Source organism: Colletes latitarsis, chromosome 14, assembly GCF_051014445.1.
Source record: "Colletes latitarsis isolate SP2378_abdomen chromosome 14, iyColLati1, whole genome shotgun sequence".
Lineage (NCBI taxonomy): Eukaryota > Metazoa > Arthropoda > Insecta > Hymenoptera > Colletidae > Colletes > Colletes latitarsis.
Window position 1 is genome coordinate 15,575,616 of NC_135147.1, and position 19,636 is coordinate 15,595,251.

At 34.9% G+C, this 19,636-nt stretch overlaps 1 protein-coding gene across 2 annotated transcripts in view; it reads left to right on the forward strand.

Moving 5' to 3' along the window:
- Swip-1 (EF-hand domain-containing protein D2 homolog Swip-1) overlaps positions 1-19,616 on the forward strand; it is a 91,973-nt gene extending 72,357 nt beyond the window's left edge. Inside the window, exons 2-5 of one of the 2 annotated variants that reach the window (XR_013081082.1) lie at positions 8,790-8,937; positions 14,590-14,724; positions 16,186-16,859; positions 16,891-19,616. Coding sequence is in view for 1 of the 2 variants with exons in the window: in XM_076782340.1 (XP_076638455.1) it covers positions 8,790-8,937; positions 14,590-14,724; positions 16,186-16,320 (418 nt within the window). In the remaining variant the exon portion in view is untranslated. Of the gene's footprint in view, positions 1-8,789; positions 8,938-14,589; positions 14,725-16,185 lie in introns of both variants that reach the window. The other variant, XM_076782340.1, reaches the window with a different exon arrangement.
- The last annotated feature ends 20 nt before the right edge of the window (positions 19,617-19,636 follow it).

Genomic DNA, 19,636 nt, shown 5'->3' on the forward strand with positions numbered 1-19,636 from the left:
ATTGGTAGGTATAATTAATTTATTGTTGGTATATTGGAATACAATGTTGTTACCAATGTTGTTATATTGGAATACAATGTTGATACCACTTGTAATAGTGACCATTTTGGCAGCACTGTTACAAACTGTATATATTTAAATAGTACGTTGTGATAAATTGGTAGGTACAATTAATTTAGTATGGTTATATTGGAATACAATGTTGATACCACTGTTGTTATATTGGAATACAATGTTGGTACCGCTATTGTTATATTAGAATACAGTGTTGGTACCAATGTTGTTATATTGGAATACAATGTTGGTACCACTTCTAATAGTGACAATTTTGGCAGCACTGTTACAAACTGTATATATTTAAAAAGTACGTTGTGATAAATTGGTAGGTATAATTAATTTAGTGTTGGTATATTGGAATACAATGTTGGTACCAATGTTGTTATATTGGAATACAATGTTGGTGGAATACAATAGAAAAAATACAAAATAAGATAGAATTGATGAAATTTTTATTTACTTTTCTATTTAAATATATTTTATCTGTAACTATAATTCTTTATTTCTTTTCTAATTTGTTTCTTTATTCTACGAGCCTATTTTTGAAAATAAAATTATTGATACGTGACTATAATTATTTATGAATGTTTATTTAATAAAACAATGATTGATTTTCCCTTTATGTATTTGTAAAACTCATGTGATGGAAATATGTACCTGCCTTATTATATTCTGTCAATATCAACGAAGTTAAATATTAAACAAAATATTAAACAAAAAGGGAGTCACCCTAAACTTCCTTTCTTTATTTATTAAAATGTTTCAAATTTCAATTATTTGGTTTGGGTTAGGTCTGGGTTTTTATTTATTAAAATGTTTCAAATTTCAATTATTTGGTTTGGGTTAGGTCTAGGTTTTTATTTATTAAAATGTTTCAAATTTCAATTATTTGATTTCAAACTTCTACAATTATAATTATAATATTGCAGATAATTATAGAGATGGTGATCTTCAATAACTCGTAACTTGAAACTTGAAACTTTATGCTAATTTTGTAATTTGAAAATTCTCGATAATCCAAGTAAATAATAATAAACAACTCACGAGAATATTATGACATAAATTTATTTTTATTTAATTAATGATCCATTGAATTTGTGTTTAAGCTGTGTTTAAAGTACAATCAGAGAATAAACCCCCTATCAACATGGCCCTGTTACACCGTCACGTAGTTTTGTTTACGCATACTTTATCTTTGAGTCAAACGCATAATATCATTCTTTCTCAGCGTTTCTCAAACATCACCTTCCCGTGAGTCTTCATTCGTTATAAGTTGTGCTTAAGTAGTGTTGGAATTCATCATAATTAATTAATTTTGCGGATGTGCTGAAGAGGACTAAACAATTAGCCCAGAACGAAATCCTTCTGCTTGTTTAACACGTTCCGCGCAGGAGCAACTTTTGGTGACTTTTTGTTCGCGCCATGTTGTCTAGAGAAATAATTTTACTCATAACGTATGATTTACGATATTTACAAGACTATAAAAATCAGTATTGTTAACAGAAAGGTGTAATGTTTAAGATGTTGTGATTGTGTTTAGTTCAGGCCAGTAATTCTAAACGACTCATTATTATACTTAAACACATTTATTTCTAATCTTAACAATTATATATCTCTCCACGTGTTCCCCCACAACGCCATTACACACCAGAGATGCAAAATTCAGCACCCGGTGCCCTACTCACACATACCAGATCACGCGTACGTGAGCTCGTAGAGTTTCGGAAAGTCGACAAAGACAAACTAACACATGCCCTCTTTCTCGATTATTCCGAAGCTGCTCGAAGTAATTTCGGATCGCCTCGTGGGAGTCGAGAGAGAAAGGCTCACATTTGCCTTCTCGCTCTTAACAACTGCAATCCGATCTCACGTCAACGGCATACGATTCGGAATCTCGACTGCCCAGGTATTTTTACTTGCCTTTCCTACAGTTCATTACTGAACTCTGCAAATTACTCCTGGTTTCTATTTGCCTCTGATGACCTCTGATGACCAGTGCTGACAAAAGTACAGAACTCCCGACAACTTTTGACACCATACAGCGACTGTTGTTGACTGTTCCTGATTACTGCTTGCCTCTGCTGGACTCTGCTGACCATCGCTTATATTTCTGACAACCTATAACGATTACTACTGACTTCTGCTAACCTCTGTTGATCTTTGCTGATCTCTGTCAGCGTGTGCTTGTCTCTGCTGAACTTTCCTGGCCTCTGCCAAACGCTACTGACCACTGCAGGTATTTCTGATAATGTATAACGATTAATACTTACTACTGCATGCCCCTACAAGTCTCTGCTTGCCTTTGCAGGTTTCTGCTTGCCTGTGCATGCCTTTGCTGGCCTCTGCTGAACACTGCTGACCACCCCTGATGCTTCTGACATCGTATAACAATTACTACATGCTACTGTTCGCCCCTGCTGATCTCTGCTTGCCACTGCATGCCTCTGCTCGTCTCTGCTGACCGCTGCTGACCACCTCTGATGCTTCTGACAACATATAACGCTTACTACTTGCTACTATTCGCCCCTGGTGATCTCTGCTTGCCACTGCTGGCCTCTGCTGACAACCGCTTATATTTCTGGCAACGTATAACGATTACTACGACTCCTGCCTTCCTCTGTTAACCTCTGCCAGCGTCTCCTGACCGTTGCTGACCACTGCTGACGACCGTTTATATTTCTGGCAACGTATAACGATTACTACGACTCCTGCCTTCCTCTGCTGACCTCTGTCAACATCTCCCGACGTCAGCTGACCATCGCTGACCATCGCTGACCATCGCTGACCATCGCTGACCACTGCTGACCGTTGTTGACAACTTGTGACATGATGTAATATAATATAATATGTTTATATGTATTAAAATTTTGTATAATGTAAATCTATGGCAATAAATGATATAATTTCAAAGAATTCTATGTGTTCTCATCATTTTTAACCTTCTTTTCCTATCGAAATCATTCCCTTAGTTATAAGACACTCCGAATCTTTTAAAATTTTCTAAGTTCCCCGGAAAGATTTCAAATTTCCCGCCGCCAGGAATTTTTGCGAATTCCTGGAAATGACGTCATTTATAAGAATTTCTGAAAATTCTCGGAATCCCTGGAACTTACCGGCGTCCCTGAAACTTCTCGGAATCCCTGAAATTTCCAAAAAGCTTCAGGCAACGGCAAAAATTCCGGCCTGAATTTTTCGGCAAAAATTTTAAAGAGCTATTACGTAATATTACGTAATGTTACGTAACATTACATAATTTTTACCGAAAAATTCCGGCCGGAGAAATTTTAAAGAGCCATTACGTAATATTACGTAATATTACAGAATGTTACGTAATATTACGTCGAAAAATTCAGGCCGGAATTTTAGCCGCTGCCTGAAACTTCTTGGAAATTTCAGGAATTCCGAGAAGTTTCAGGGGCACCGGTAAGTTTCAGGGATCCGAGAATTTTCAGGAATTCTTAGAAATGACGTCATTTCCAGGAATTCGCAGAAATTCCTGGCGGCGGGAAATTTGGAGAGGGAAAGAGGGGTAAAAAATGATGAGAATACATAGCATTCTTTGAAATTATATCATTTATTGCCACAGATTTGCATTACACAAAACTTTAATACATATAAACATATTATATTATATTACATCATGTCACAAGTTGTCAGCAACGGTCAGCAGTGGTCAGCGATGGTCAGCTGACGTCGGGAGATGTTAGCACAGGCCAGCTTAGGTCGGGAGATGCTGGCAGAGGTTAGCAGAGGGTGGCAGTAGCCAGTTGTAATCGTTGTACGTTGCCAGAAATATAAGCGGTGGTCAGCAGTGGTCAGCAGCGGTCAGCAGAGGCAAGCAGTGGCAAGCAGTGGCAAGCAGAATCCAGCAGGGGCAGGCAGTAGCAAGTTGTAATCGTTATACGTTGTCGGAAGCATCAGGGGTGGTCAGCTGTGGTCAGCAGAGGCTAGCAGTGGCAAGCAGTGGCAAGCAGAGTCCAGCAGGGGCAGGCAGTAGCAAGTTGTAATCGTTATACGTTGTCAGAAGTATCAGGAGTGGTCAGTAGCGGTCAGCAGAGTCCAGCGGAGGCAGGCAGGAGTCAGTAGTAATCGTTATACGTTGTCAGAAATATAAGCGGTGGTCAGCAGAGGCCAGCAGGGGCTGGGAGAGACTAACAGTAGCCAGTCGTAATCGTTATACGTTGTCAGAAGTAACAGGAGTGGTCAGTAGCGGTCAGCAGAGTCCAGCGGAGGCAGGCAGAAGTCAGTAGTAATCGTTATACGTTGTCAGAAATTCCAGGAGTGGTCAGCAGCGATCAGCAGAGGCTGGGAGAGACTAACAGTAGCCAGTCGTAATCGTTATACGTTGTCAGAAATTCCAGGAGTGGTCAGCAGCGGTCAGCAGAGGCCAGTGGAGACCTGTTGACGGGAGGTCGGATATTAGTTGTTCAAGAGCGAGAAGGGAAGTGTGAGCCTTTCTCTCTCGACTCCCACGAGACGGCCCGAACTTACTTTGGGCAACTTCGGAGAATCGAGAAAGAGGGCATGAGTCATTTTGCCTTTGTCGGGTTTCCGAAACTCCACGAGCTCACGTACGCATGATCTGACATAGTGTGAGAGAGCACCTTCGGTGCCTTTCTGGCATCTCTGTTACACACTACCGGGCGCTCTGCCATAGTATTCCCCCTCGAATCTCCGTTCCAACGCTACCAACTACAATCAGTAAAAATAACTATACAGGGTGTTCGGCCACCCCTGGAAAAAATTTAAATGGGGGATTCTAGAGGCCAAAATAAGACGAAAATCAAGAATACCAATTTGTTGATGAAGGCTTCGTTAAACAGTTATTAACGTTTAAAGTTCCGACCGTACTGAATTTTTTTCTCGAAAATGCGCAAGATTTCGGGGATATGTTTATTCACTAAAAATGATTGCAATTGACCCCCGAAACCGATAATAATTTTTCCAAAACGATTTGAAATTTTTTTTTTCCGTCGAAAAATTTTACACTTCGAATTTTTTTCTCGAAACGGGTTAGAATTTCCACGATATATCTAATGACCAAAAATGATTCTAATTGACCCTCGCAACCGAAAATATTTTTTTTAGAACGATTTGAAATTTTTTTTGTCGTCAAAAAATTTAGGCACCTACCCCCCGTCGATTTTTTTTAAAAATTCCTTTTTCATTTTTAATAATTTTGTTTGACGCCCTACAGAATAGTTGTCTAATACTTTTTTGTAGGTACCCATGAGCTCTACTTCAGAAAAAAGTTTCATTGAAATATATTCACAATTGTAGGAGTTATGGCTGTTAGAAAAATGGACCATTTTTATGGGGTTTTTCTCATTTTGCTGGGACAAGGACCAACTTTTCGAAATATTTTTGCGATTTGTACATATTCTCCATCAAATTATGCGTAGTTTGCTTTTTTAAACATTAAAATCGTCCAATCCGTTTAGAAGTTATGTTGTTTTAAAGATTCGCATAAAATTTACGGGAAGCATTTTTGGCCTGAAATTATATTTTCGGTAAGGAATTTTTTTTTCGAAAATGGTTAGGATTTCGAGGGTATGTCTATTGACCAAAAATTATTATAATTGGTCCCTGGAATCAAAAATAATTTTTTTAGAACAATTTAAAATTTTTTAATTTTGTTGAAAAATTTCACACCTCGAATTTTTTTCTCGAAAGTGGGTAGGATTTCGAAAGTATGTGTATCCACCAAAAATGATTGTAATTGACCCCCACAACCGAAAATAATTTTTCCAGAACGATTTGAAATTTTTGAATTTAATTGTTAATAACTTTTTAACGAAGCCTCCAACAAATTGGTATTCTTGATTTTCGTCTTATTTTGGCCTCTAGAATCCTCTATTAAAATTTTTCCCAGAGATGGCCGAACACCCTGTATAAGATGTACTACAGAACCACACAAAAATTCTTGTTTTAGCAAACTTGATAATGAATCTTAACATTAATTGTTTAACAAATTATCGTAAGTTTAAGTCGAAGAAAGGAAAAGGATTTGATTAAATTTAAATCAAACCTTTTAGTTCTGATATCGTTAATATTACTGTCACTATTATACTTTCTATACTAAAATATTTGTAATTATAAAGACGTATTGCAATGTTTTACTGTAAAATTTGTTAATTATAAATATGGTCTGTCTAACAGGATTCATAAAAGAATGAACTTCTATAACACAATTCCTTGGTGATAGTGTGCCAAACGAAATGACCAAATCTTGAAACTTGATCTAATCTTTTAAAACAATCAAGATTTTCAAAGTTTCTAAGACTTTGAATCAGATTCAACGTGATTTGATTTTTCCGCCATTTTATAGATTCGTAGCGTTTCCAATCCCATTACTAACTCCAATGTACCGTCTCATAGCGCAAGAACAATAGATTTGGATGTCCGCATTGTTTTTTAATTATCACTGTCGATGAATGCAAACGAAAGCGTTCGCTGCTTTTTAATCACGTAACTCGTTACTCTTAATTAACGGATAATGAAATTTATATCGAAAGAAGGAACGTGAGAACGATCGACTATACACACCGATTTCGAAAGTCATGGAGAATGTCAACGATGTATTGCGGTGTGCCTGTAAGCCGGAAGCTCGTGAAATCGACTTTCCGTGTAAACGATTCCGATAGCCAACCAGCGAATTGCTTTCGAGAATGTTACGTCGTGGCTATCGATTCAACGAAGCGCATCACTCGATAAGATCGAATCTCGGAATTCACTTCGACTGACTTCTGCCCGAGAATTTCCACGGACGTCAAATAAGGCGAAACGTTATTAACGTCTCCACAGCGTCTAATTCTTTTAACGAACTCTTCTAGAAGCTAGAATTCCAATAATCTTTACGATGCGATCAGTACCGTGATAAAGCAAAAGTAAAGAGGCTCGCGTACCCCTGGGCGCCATATTGGGCACGGTGTTTGGAATTCCAAACATTTTATATTATAGGTCATGCATTTCCAATATTACTTAAATTACTTAATTTGGTCATCTGGCAAATGTACCTTTTTTGACAATAAGAATTGCTGTAACCTGAAGCCACTAAGCCATTCAGCATACTTAATTAGTTTCAAGAGGTCATTTGGGCCCATTCCTGTCCCTTGGGACCACGGATGTTCACCCCCTTACACCCTCAGTGGGTGGTATTTGGAGATCTCCTCCTATTTTTGAACTCCATATATAATCAACACAGAATCGAACGAACTTAGTTACAGTCAGAACACTTACAAGTTACTATAGAACAGAGCAAGTTACAAGTTACATGTCACGAATTACAGATACATAGAACACTTACAAGTTACTATAGAACAGAGCAAGTTACAAGTTACATGTTACGAGTTACAGATACATAGAACACTTACAAGTTACAGTCAGAACATTTACAAGTTACTATAGAACAGAGCAAGTTACAAGTTACAAGTTACGAGTTACAGATACATAGGTCACTTACAAGTTACAGTTAGAACACTTACAAGTTACAGTCAGAACACTTACAAGTTACTATAGAACAGAGCAAGTTACAAGTTACGAGTTACAGATACATAGAATACTTACAAGTTACTATAGAACAAAGCAAGTTACAAGTTACAAGTTACGAATTACAGATACATAGAATACTTACAAGTTACTATAGAACAGAGCAAGTTACAAGTTACAAGTTATGAGTTACAGATACATAGACCACTTACAAGTTACAGTCAGAGAAAGTTACAAGTTACAGTTACAACAAAACCCAGTTACAAGTTACAAGTTACATCAGTTACAAGCGAACAATTATCAGAGTATACAAGAGAATGCAAGTTTGAACGGAGTAGACTTCAAGAACTTTACAAACCATTGTTATTTTGTTAATAAATTTAAGATGTTTGTAAATAGTTATTGTACTTATCTATTTACTACGTAACTCAACTCCACGAACCTTGTGGGAGCTAACACACAGAGAGATCTTAATACTGATGGGACTTCGAATCTTATTGCATGTTACAACATGGATTCGAAACTGATTCGATGTTAAGAAACTCTTGAAAGTCCTGATTGTCTTGAAAGACTTGACCATCCTTGGAGGTTTTAAGTCTTGAAAATGTCGATGAGTGGAAGTTTCGAGCGTTGAGTTAACTATTATGCATTTTTATATCGTCTCATTAACACGTTCACTGCCATATCAAAAGCGTATAATATTCTGCACAAGTAAAATTTTAATGCTAGACCATTGTAAGCTACATAACCTAAAATTTGTTTCAGTACTTATTTTCGTAACCTTGTAAAAATTCACAAATTCTGTTCAAATTTATTTCCCCCAACATTTTAACTTGAGAATTAACTTTTCTAGTAGCATAATGGTAAATCCTGTCACCCATGTATGGGTGACGTGGCAGTGAAAATATTAATAGAAATGAAATCTTTTTCCCCGAACATGATTCTGTGGCGCGCATATGTCCGCACGATGGCGCTTTACGTTCGAGTACTGGTCGACCGTAGGGGAACCCCCAAATGAATTCTCGTGCTTGTATTACTATCGAACTACAATTTTGAAACAATTTTATAAAACATTTCAAATGTATGATTCTATAATTTAAAAATATTATACATTAATGGTCGAAACGTCTAAAACAAAATAGTCTCAAGATTACCATAAATGTCTAAAAAAATGTAACATGAACCAAAAATAATAACTTCATGTTACGAGTATTGTATCTAATTAAAATATTGATTACTTGCAGGTTCGATGATGGCCACGATGGGTTCCTCGACTTGTCCGAGCTGAAACGCATGATGGAAGTTTTAGAAGCGCCGCAGACTCACCTCGGTTTGAAAGCAATGATACAGGAAGTCGACGAGGATGGCGATGGACGCATTTCCTTCCGCGAGGTTAGTGATTTTGCGTGTTAATTATCGTTAATTTTCGAAAAACTTCAATAAACTCGCGAGACTGCTGACCAGTTTTCCTTCCTCCACAATGAAATGTGCAATAAAAAGCAGGAAATAATTCTGTTCATACCACGATTCCATATTAACGGAAATTGATATGCGCCGTGATGACTACTTTCGTTGGCTCATTGTAGTTTCACTGGATGAACAGAATTCAACAGCGCACTTTCAACAACTCCCGTTTCATTTCACTTCCTGTGTGGCAATTGTTTTATTATTTGAACTTTCAATATAATCGATCCATTTAATATGGTATCAATTTAAAAACCACTAGTAAATACTGTGAATTACATTTATGACATTTAATATGTCATATATAAATTTAGTAAATATACATATTGTCATATACAATAATTATTTACTTTCATTCCGAATTTTTCCTTTTACTTATATTTTGTCGAGTATTTTTGTCCTTTTTGGATAAAGTATATGTAATTCTTGCATTAAGAATTGTTATTGCAAAATAGTAGTAAATTGTTCGTGTAAAAAAATGCGCATAAAATAAATATTTATTTCTATTAATCAGAATGTAACTTTCTTTTGTTTTTTTATAAAAAAAAGTTAAAATTCTGTCTAATATTGACCCATGACATCTAACAATCTTATGATAAAGCTGTCTTGTCGAACCTTAGAAAAATTACATTCTAAACATTTACAATTTTAGTGGTTACTATCAGATTTTTTGGATCTGAATAAGAAAAAAAATGTTTTGTCAAGATATGTCGTTTAGAGCTTCATTCAAAAGTTACGATACAAATATGAAATAGTAATACCGCGATACAATGTGAGAATATACCAACACTATTTACATTTAATCTGTCTTCATCTAAATTAGTAAATATTTATTATTCGATATTTTTCAAGTTAGCATTTCAAAGTCCAACAATTTACAAATGCAGCAATTATTCTTAAAATGAACCCCAAACATGATTCGTAAGTTGAACATTTCTGTCTTTTCCAACTGGGGGATCCCCCTTGGAGCCAGCGAAGCGTGAAAGATAACATTTAAAATACGATACGAGCTGGAATGCCGGTGACGATTTGTATAAAAGACAATGCTTTTTTTCTCGTTCGCTCTCGCTCGCTGTCTTTTTCTTCGGTTGTCGACTGCGACCGTTGGCGAAAGATAAAGGCGACTCTAAGGCTCAACGATATCGCTCACTGTGTATAAATCTTTGCTTGTGTTGAATTTCGCTGTAAGAAAGATAAATATGCTAACCCCGGATCGATATTCATCTTACAAATCATTACTGCAGTACCTATTACCGAAAATAACGTTCATAATGTTAGGACTTAAACCTTTGACTACGGACGATTTTATTGCAAGCGCAAGTTGTGTGCGGAAAACTTTTTCACGCCTTGAGCAATACACAGACTGAACGCCTATAAGCGTTTAACGCACACTATAGGCGCTTTTAGTAGTCAAAGAGTTAAAAATAAATACAGCTTAGCCAGAGATTACTTTTGGAGAAGAAATCGAAGTAAATACCATTTTCGTGAATGTACGCAAAGTTAATTGAATTTTTCTTAAATTGTAAAGATGTTAGATGATATTTCTTAAAAAATTGCCGTTTCGTCACAGATCGGTGAACGTTTTGGTAAAGCAAAAGGACCCTTACCGAAGAACGATCAAAATGTTTTATTTTTGTCTTATCGACTGCGACGTTTGGTACATGAACGCACGTGCGATGTATCTTTCGTAAAAATAGTCTGCCCCCTGGGGTGCTTAGCGTGAACTCGTACGCAAGCTGACGATAGCCAGTGTTTACTTTCCATGTGTGCACCTTCGTAGAGGTCAATGGTGTTCTATTTTAGTGAGGCACGCCATAAAAGTGCTTGAAGTAGTTTTTAAACATGTTCTGAAAAATATGAAGTTTTTGATGGTTTATGTCACACGCCAGATAAAAAATAGCTGTATTTACGTGCGTACGGGAACTTTGAAGGGTTAAGAAATGTGATCGCACGTATTTATGTACATATTTGCATTAGCGCCATAAGAAACTTTCGCTGGAAATGCGATGTTTGCCCATTGTTGAAGAAAAGATAAATCGCGGATGCAAAGACACGCATACACACCGAAAGAAAGTCCTCAGGGCTTGATGCAAATGCATGGCCGTGCGTTCCTACGTGACTTTTCGTGGTCCGCGAACAAAGCGTTCGATCTGCATGCACGCGATCGGTCGTCTGTTCACAGATTACCATGATTCATCGCTGAGCTGAGCTTGGTATAGCGACCAATACTCACCTTCCTCTTTAGTCATCTTATCATTTCTTTAGATCAGTAATAGCAAATCGTTTCCTATCTGCACAAAAGTAATCACTACCCAATATTTACCTAATCGATTCGTTATACGAATTCCGAAGAATTCAAGTTTCATACATGTACTAATATGAATTCCAAAAAATATTAATAGATTTCCTAAGAAATTCGATTAAGATTCTAAATACTAAAAAGAAACTAAATGCATGAAAGCATGTTTTGTTTCTAAGAATAATTAATTATAACCTATTATACTGAAGAAATAAAATTTATTTCTTTTCTGATTTCTAGTATGAATTGGTTTCAGCAATGGAAATGTTAATAGATTTCCTAAGAAATTCGATTAAGATTCTAAATACTAAAAAAAAAAACTAAATGCATGAAAGCATGTTTTATTTCTAAGAATAATTAATTATAACCTATTATACTGAAGAAATAAAATTTATTTCTTTTCTGATTTCTGGTATGAATTGGTTTCAGCAATGGAAATGTTAATAGATTTCCTAAGAAATTCGATTAAGATTCTAAATACTAAAAAGAAACTAAATGCATGAAAGCATGGTTTGTTTCTAAGAATAATTACTTATAACCTATTATACTGAAAAAATAAAATTTATTTCTTTTCTGATTTCTAGTATGAATTGGTTTCAGCAATGGAAAGAATTAAATTTCTTATCATTTTAATTAATTTTTGTCAATTTTATAAAATATGTATATTTTTTTGCATCTTGTATGTATACGTAAAGAGAAACATGAATTAGAATATCTGAAAAGGTTCTATAAAAGGTCAAAACGTTATGTTTCGCTTTCTAACAATAAAGAATTGTTCATAAAAATAAAATCATTAACCTTTATTTATATAATATTGGTTTAATTATAACAACAATGGAGTTTTAAAACGTTATTATAGGCTCAATATAAAAATACAGTGCGCGAGAATGAAAACATGAACTTCTACAGAAGCCTATTGGCAGAATGTGAATCCTCAAATATGTAGATATAATAAAATTGATATAAAAATAAATACAAGTGCACGTATATAAAAAAATACTATTATTAGTTCCTTTCAACCTAATTTTTCAACTGTTTATCGTATTATGACCCACAATATGACGAACACCACTACTACAATAGCTACACTCCTGACCACAACACGTCAGCCAATGAAAGCTTAATCACGTGACAGTCTGTTGACATTCTTTCTATCTTTGTTTTCAATGGCCAGTAGATTATGGTGTTTTTTCTATTGTTTCTTAACGATTGTTTATTTTCAGGTTAACTAATCGATTTATTAATAAGAAAACTTTTTCCATAAATTGAATATGGAAATTATTCACAACGCAGTACTCTAATTTTAATGTTAATACAATTCTAATCGACTAATTATTTTCATTCAGTAGATTAGTCGTGAATATCCACATCTATGGGAAAAATTTTAATGGAGGATTCTAGAGGCCAAAATAAGACGAAAATCAAGAATATCAATTTGTTGATTGAGGCTTCGTTAAAAAGTTATTAACATTTAAAGTTTCGCCCGTACTGAATTTTGTTCTAAAAAATACGCAAGATTTGGGGGGTATGTCTATTCACCGAAAATGATTGTAATTGACCCTCGCAACCGAAAATAATTTTTTCAAAACGATTTGAAATTTTTTTTTCCGTCGAAAAACACACCTCGAATTTTTTTCTCGAAAGTGGGTACGATTTCAGGGGTATGTCTATTGACCAAAAATGATTGTAAGTGACCCTCGCAACAGAAAATAATTTTTTTAGAACGATTTGAAATTTTTTTTTTCGTCAAAAAATTTAGACACCTACCCCCTGTCGATTTTTCTTAAAAATTCCTTTTTCATTTTTAGTAATTTTGTTTGACGCCCTAAAGAAAAGTTGTCTAATACTTTTTTGTAGGTACCCATGAGCTCTACTTCAGAAAAAAGTTTCATTGAAATATATTAACAATTATAGAAGTTATGGCTGTTTGAAAATTGGACCATTTTTATGGGGTTTTTCTCATTTTGCGGGGACAAGGACCAACTTTTCGAATATTTTTGCGATTTGTACATATTCTCCATCAAATTACGCGTAGTTTGCTTTTTTAAACATTAAAATCGTCCAATCCGTTCAGAAGTTATGACGTTTTAAAGATTCGCATGAAATTTCGGGCAAACATTTCTGGCCAGAAATTATATTTTCGGTAATGAATTTTTTTCTCGAAACTGTGTAGAATTTCGGGGGTATGTCTGTTGACCAAAAATGCTTACAATTGACCCCTGCAACTAAAAATAATTTTTCCAAGACGATTCGAAAATCTTTTTTTTCACTCAAAACTTTCAACACTTACTCGAATTTTTTTCTTGAAAGTGGGTAGGATTTCAGGGGTATGTCTATTCACACAAAATGATTGTAATTGTCTCCCGCAACCGAAAATAATTTTTCCAGAACGATTTGAAATTTTTTTTTTTCGTCGAATTTAGGTACCTAATTAGATTTTTGGTAAGGAATTTTTTTCTCGAAAGTTCGTAGGATTTCGGGTGTATGTGTAATGACCAAAAATGATTATAATTGACCCTCGCAACTGAAAATAATTTTTCCAAAACGATTTGAAATTTTTTTTTCCGCCGAAAAACACACCTTCTCGAATTTTTTTCTCGAAAGTGGGTAAGATTTCAGGGGTATGTCTATTCACCAAAAATAATTGTAATTGTTTTCCGCAACCGAAAATAATTTTTTCAGAACGATTTGAAATTTTTTTTTTCGTCGAATTTAGGTACCTAATTAGATTTTTGGTAAGGAATTTTTTTCTCGAAAATTCGTAGGATTTCGGGTGTATGTGTAATGACCAAAAATGATTGTAATTGATCCCTGCAACCGAAAATAATTTTTTTGGAACGATTTGAAAAATTTTTTTTTCGCCGAAAAATTTCAGCATCTACCCAATTTTTTTTCTCGAAAGTGGATAGGATTTCGGAGGTATGTGTAATGACCAAAAATGATTGTAATTGATCCACGCAACTGAAAATAATTTTTTCAGAACAATTTATAATTTTTGAATTTACTTAATAATTTTTTATCGAAGCCTGTCATGAAATTGATATTCTTGGTTTTCGTCTTATTTTGGCCTCTAGAATCAACCATTAAAATTTTTCCCAGGGTTGGCCGAACTCCCTGTATGGTTTCAAATGTTTAATAATAAAAAAAGAAATAATTACCGATATAACTATCAAACAGAAAGTGAAAAATGATTGGCAGTCTCAAGGTGCAATTGAACAGATCCGTAAGACTTAATCATTTGATATTATCTGTTAACATGTGTGGTTTTTGGCCTGTTGCAGTTTCTACTGATCTACCGCAAGGCACGTGCTGGTGAATTAGAGCAGGATTCTGGGTTGGGCCAGCTAGCCCGTCTCACAGAAGTCGACGTAGACGAGGTGGGAGTGACAGGGGCCAAACACTTCTTCGAGGCCAAGGTATAAATAGTTTCGTAAAACTGAAATTTCGTTAAGTCGCGAAAACCAGTTCTGGCACCAAAATTTTGCACACAAGCTACGCGTATAATTCAAAACACGATCGTCGTTTGTCAAAAACGATGAAAAAAATCATCTCTTGGCCAAAATATCTACCGATACAAAGTGTGTATTCCTCCATGAGTCATCAATGGCTCATTGTATGATTAACATTTGAAGTATACATGGTAATAGTGAAAAACATTCTTAAAAGTTAAATATCAAGGCAGTTGAAAGGAACGTCCTTCGTGAATCACCGATCATACACGATAGAATAATTATTTGCTTTACACACGATAACAATGGAAACTTCTATTTTGGAATCAAAAATATCAACTAGTTCCAAAACAAGATCCTCCGTGAAAACATTGATTTTTAACGCAAAAATATCGACTAAAAAAGAATTCTCATAGGTCTTTGCCCGTAACGATAGCAAAAATCGTTCTTGATAGTAAAACTAATAATAATCTCCCGTGAATCACCGATGATACACGATAGAATAATTATTTGCTTTACACACGATAACAATGGAAACTTTAGAATAAACAATAGAAGAAACTTCTATTTTGAAATTAAAAATATTAACTAGATCCAAAAAAAGATCCTCCGTGAAAACATTGATTTTTAACGAAAAATATCGACTGAAAAAAAAATTCTCATCGTATGATAAATACTTGCATTGCCCGTGCCGATAGCAAAAATCGTTCTCGATAGTAAAACTAATAAAAATCTCCCATGAATCACCGATGATACACGATGGAATAATTATTTGCTTTACACACGATAACAATGGAAACTTTACAAGAAACAATAGAAGAAACTTCTATTTTGAAATTAAAAATATTAACTAGATCTAAAAAAGGATCCTCCGTGAAAACATTGATTTTTAACGAAAAATATCGACTGAAAAAAAAATTCTCATCGTATGATAAATACTTGCATTGCCCGTGCCGATAGCAAAAATCGTTCTCGATAGTAAAACTAATAAAAATCTCCCATGAATCACCGATGATACACGATAGAATAATTATTTGCTTTACACACGATAACAATGGAAACTTTACAAGAAACAATAGAAGAAACTTCTATTTTGAAATTAAAAATATTAACTAGATCCAAAAAAGGATCCTCCGTGAAAACATTGATTTTTAACGAAAAATATCGACTGAAAAAAAAATTCTCATCGTATGATAAATATTTGCATTGCCCGTGCCGATAGGAAAAATCGTTCTTGATAGTAAAGCTAATAAAAATCTTCCGTGAATCACTGACAACTCACGCAGCATGAAATGCTGTAATGGTATAGCGAACGAGTGAAACTATGAATGACTTTATTCTAGTATACGTGTGCATAGCGGATTCAGGATTCGCGAAAGCGTATCCGTGCCAATTAATGTTTCCTGTGCATCAATTTCGTTTTTACAGATCGAGCAGCTACGTAAAACGAGCAAGTTCGAAGACGAAATTCGAATGGAGCAGGAAGAACGAAAACGAGAAGAGGAAGAAAAAGCGGCGAGGCGAGCACAATTTAGGCAGAAAGCGGCATTGTTTGGCAATTAAGAGGGAAAACCGTGAATCGAAAGTGCCCGAGCCTCGCTATGCCTTAATGAAATCACAAACAATTGCCTTGATTCAATTTACTGATTTCACATAGGATTTATCGATCTGAACGTTCCGTAGATTTGACTCGAATCGTTATTCTGCGTCGTTGAATCTTTTAATTTTGATAAAAAAAAAAAAAGTAATGCGTTTTTATTCGTGAGACATTTTATCGCATTAGTACAACGCATTAACCACTTGCGCTGGAATTGATTCGCTGATAACCATTCACATTAATTCAAAACGAGCCATGACTTGAAATCAGAAAAACATGAAATAAATCATTTCCATATCAACTTTAGATAGACGTGTACAATAAATCTGTTCATTAATAATTTTATACAGAATGATAAATTTCAAAGAGACGTGAAATGCGGACAAAATGGAGTGAGATACTGAAATTCTAGTTTTATTGCGTTTTTTGTTTTTAGCTTTCGCAAATGAGATACTTTTAGGAAATGTCTTGAATCATGATATCACTGAGATGACATACATATAATGTCATTGGAATGATATCGATGGCATTAGTAGAAAGACATGAAATTATTTTATTAATTGGTACTGTTTTATATACAGGGCGTTCGGCCAGCCCTGGGAAAAATTTTAATGGGAGATTCTAGAGGCCAAAATAAGACGAAAATCAAGAATACCAATTTATCGATGGATGCTTCGTTAAAAAGTTATCAACGTTTAAATTTCCGCCGGTACTGAATTTTTTTCTCGAAAATGCGCAGGATTCGGGGGTATGTCTGTTCACCAAAAATGATTGTAATTGACCCCCGCAATCAAAAATAATTTTTCCAGAACGATTTGAAATTTTTTAATTTAATTTTTTAGTAACTTTTTAACGAAGCCTCAGTCAAGAAATTAATATTCTTTATTTTGGTCTCTAGAATCTCTCATTAAAATTTCCCCCTGGAGTGACCGAACACCCTGTATATTATGTTAAATATCTAAGAAACTGAGAGAACTTTACAATAAATGCACGCAATTCTGTGCAAGGTTGTAACGCATCGCTCGTTCACTATACGACGACGTATCGTCTTTCCACGAAAAGAAGGCACAGCATGTTTACATTCCCACTCTTGCTGCAGTCCGCTGATTGGCTGTCACCGACTCGTCACTGTTTTCGACCAATACCTGTGAGTCAGCGGACTGCAACAGGAGTGAGGATGTAAACACGCTGTGTCTTCTTCTTGTCATGGGAGAGATTCTTTAACACTAGATTTACGGGCATTGATCGCACCTATATTTATTGATACTTTCCATATTGACGATTACCTTAAAATACGATTTTTCTTTTAATTAGAATACGTATTCATGCCATTGCATCAAACAAATTCAACATAAGTTGTTAAAAAATAATATTTACGCGTTCTGCAATTTTAAATATGGAATCTGACATCCGTCAAATCGACGGCTTCCGTAAATCTAGTGTTAACACGTTGACTGCCAGTCTAAAACCGTAAAATTGTTTACGAGTCCAAAACATTGATTTTAGACAATTGCAAACTACATAACTTAAAACTTGTCGTAGTACTTACTTTCGTAACTTCATTAAAATATATGAAGCCTATTCAAATTTATTTTCTTTAACATTTCAACTTGAGAATTAATTCTTTTAGTTCCATTGTTAAAAGTTCTATCACTCATATATGGGTGACGTGGCAGTCAAAGTGTTAAGGGAGGAAAATTGAGATGTCAGAGTCCACTTAAGAAGGAATAGAACGAATTCACGTTCGGTTACGTTAGAATGAATTAACCTTGAGATTGAGCAGCGCAATTTCATGGAATTGTCTCTAATTTTATGCTGAATGTATTCGTTACCGTGATAATCGAACAGAGATTCACGGGATACATGTACGCTGGGCTTAGATGAGAACAAGAGCTGATCTTTATTGACGAGATCGATATTTATACATCGTCTTATCTGCGTGTCGTGTGCAGAATTGGGGCCGTGCGCTCGAGTTGTCCTTGACCTACGATGTGGCTATTTTTCGAATTGTGGGCGGTGTCACACCGTTGATTGGCTGTCACTGATCTTTGTTACCGTTTTCAACCAATACCTGTGAGTCAGCGGACTGCAATAAGAGTGGGGATGTAAACACGCTGTGTCTTCTCATGGAAAGACGATACTGTTTTCAAACAATAAAGTTGCATCGCCATGCACGTCATTCTCACTTTTGAAACAAACGATCACTGACGTGCGTAACACGTCACTCTAGCGCAAGGGGTTAAACGAATGTTACATCGGTTTCTATTCGTACGAAATGCAATTAATAAGCACATTAAATACACGATCGATGGTAACGATGCGTGTTTTACTATTAAAAGGTTTTGATATTATTTTTAATTGCGTTTCTCGAAGCTTAATTGAGGATTATTTACAGACATGTATTTCCATAGACGAAGTCTATTTTATACTGAAAATGGCGACGTTAATGAACGCATAAAAGGCAAGCTTCAATTTTTTAATCGTTGGAACAATTGTATTTTTACATAGCATGCGTCTAATATTTTTAATTGTTAGGGGAATAACTGACGATGAAGATAGGTACTTTTTGGAATCGGTTTTTTAGTTTCATAGGCGTTTAATACTAGATTTCGGAAACTTGTAACGAGCGATAGATGAGTTTTAACAAACACACGACTGATATTCGAATAAGTACAATTAAACATAATTTGTATATGTATGTATATTAATTTATACGGTAATTTCAACTTAGATTGTAAAGATTAGCGCATTTTCTTGAAAGTAAACATCTCGCAACATACTTTTAGTCGAAAAGTTTTGATAAGTATATTATTTGCAAACTTAAAATCTAGTAATCCGTCGAAAATTCAGTTTCAGGGCTTTATAACATACAGTAGTATTTTAGGAAACGATTATTAGTTTATAAACATTTATGTGATTAATATTCTAAACTACATCGTAAGAGGCATATATCTCTTCAAACGTTTATTGTTATTATAATACAACATCGAAGAAAAGTTGAAAAGAAGAAGTATATTTATATGTCGATAATATTTCATTTTGTATTCATTCGAACCACATAAACAAGTTTTCCATTGAAGTGTAACGCGATTTAAAATTATTTTTATAAGGATTTTTATAGATGTGCTTTATGCTAAAGTTATTAAGGCCATGTGTCATTGTTGCAAACTGTACATACGTAATATGAAGAGTCATAGATGTATCTTAGATACGCCTGTAAAATTATAGATTGTAAATAAACTTTTCCTTCCTGTTCCAATAATTTTTTTGCAGACTTTGCTT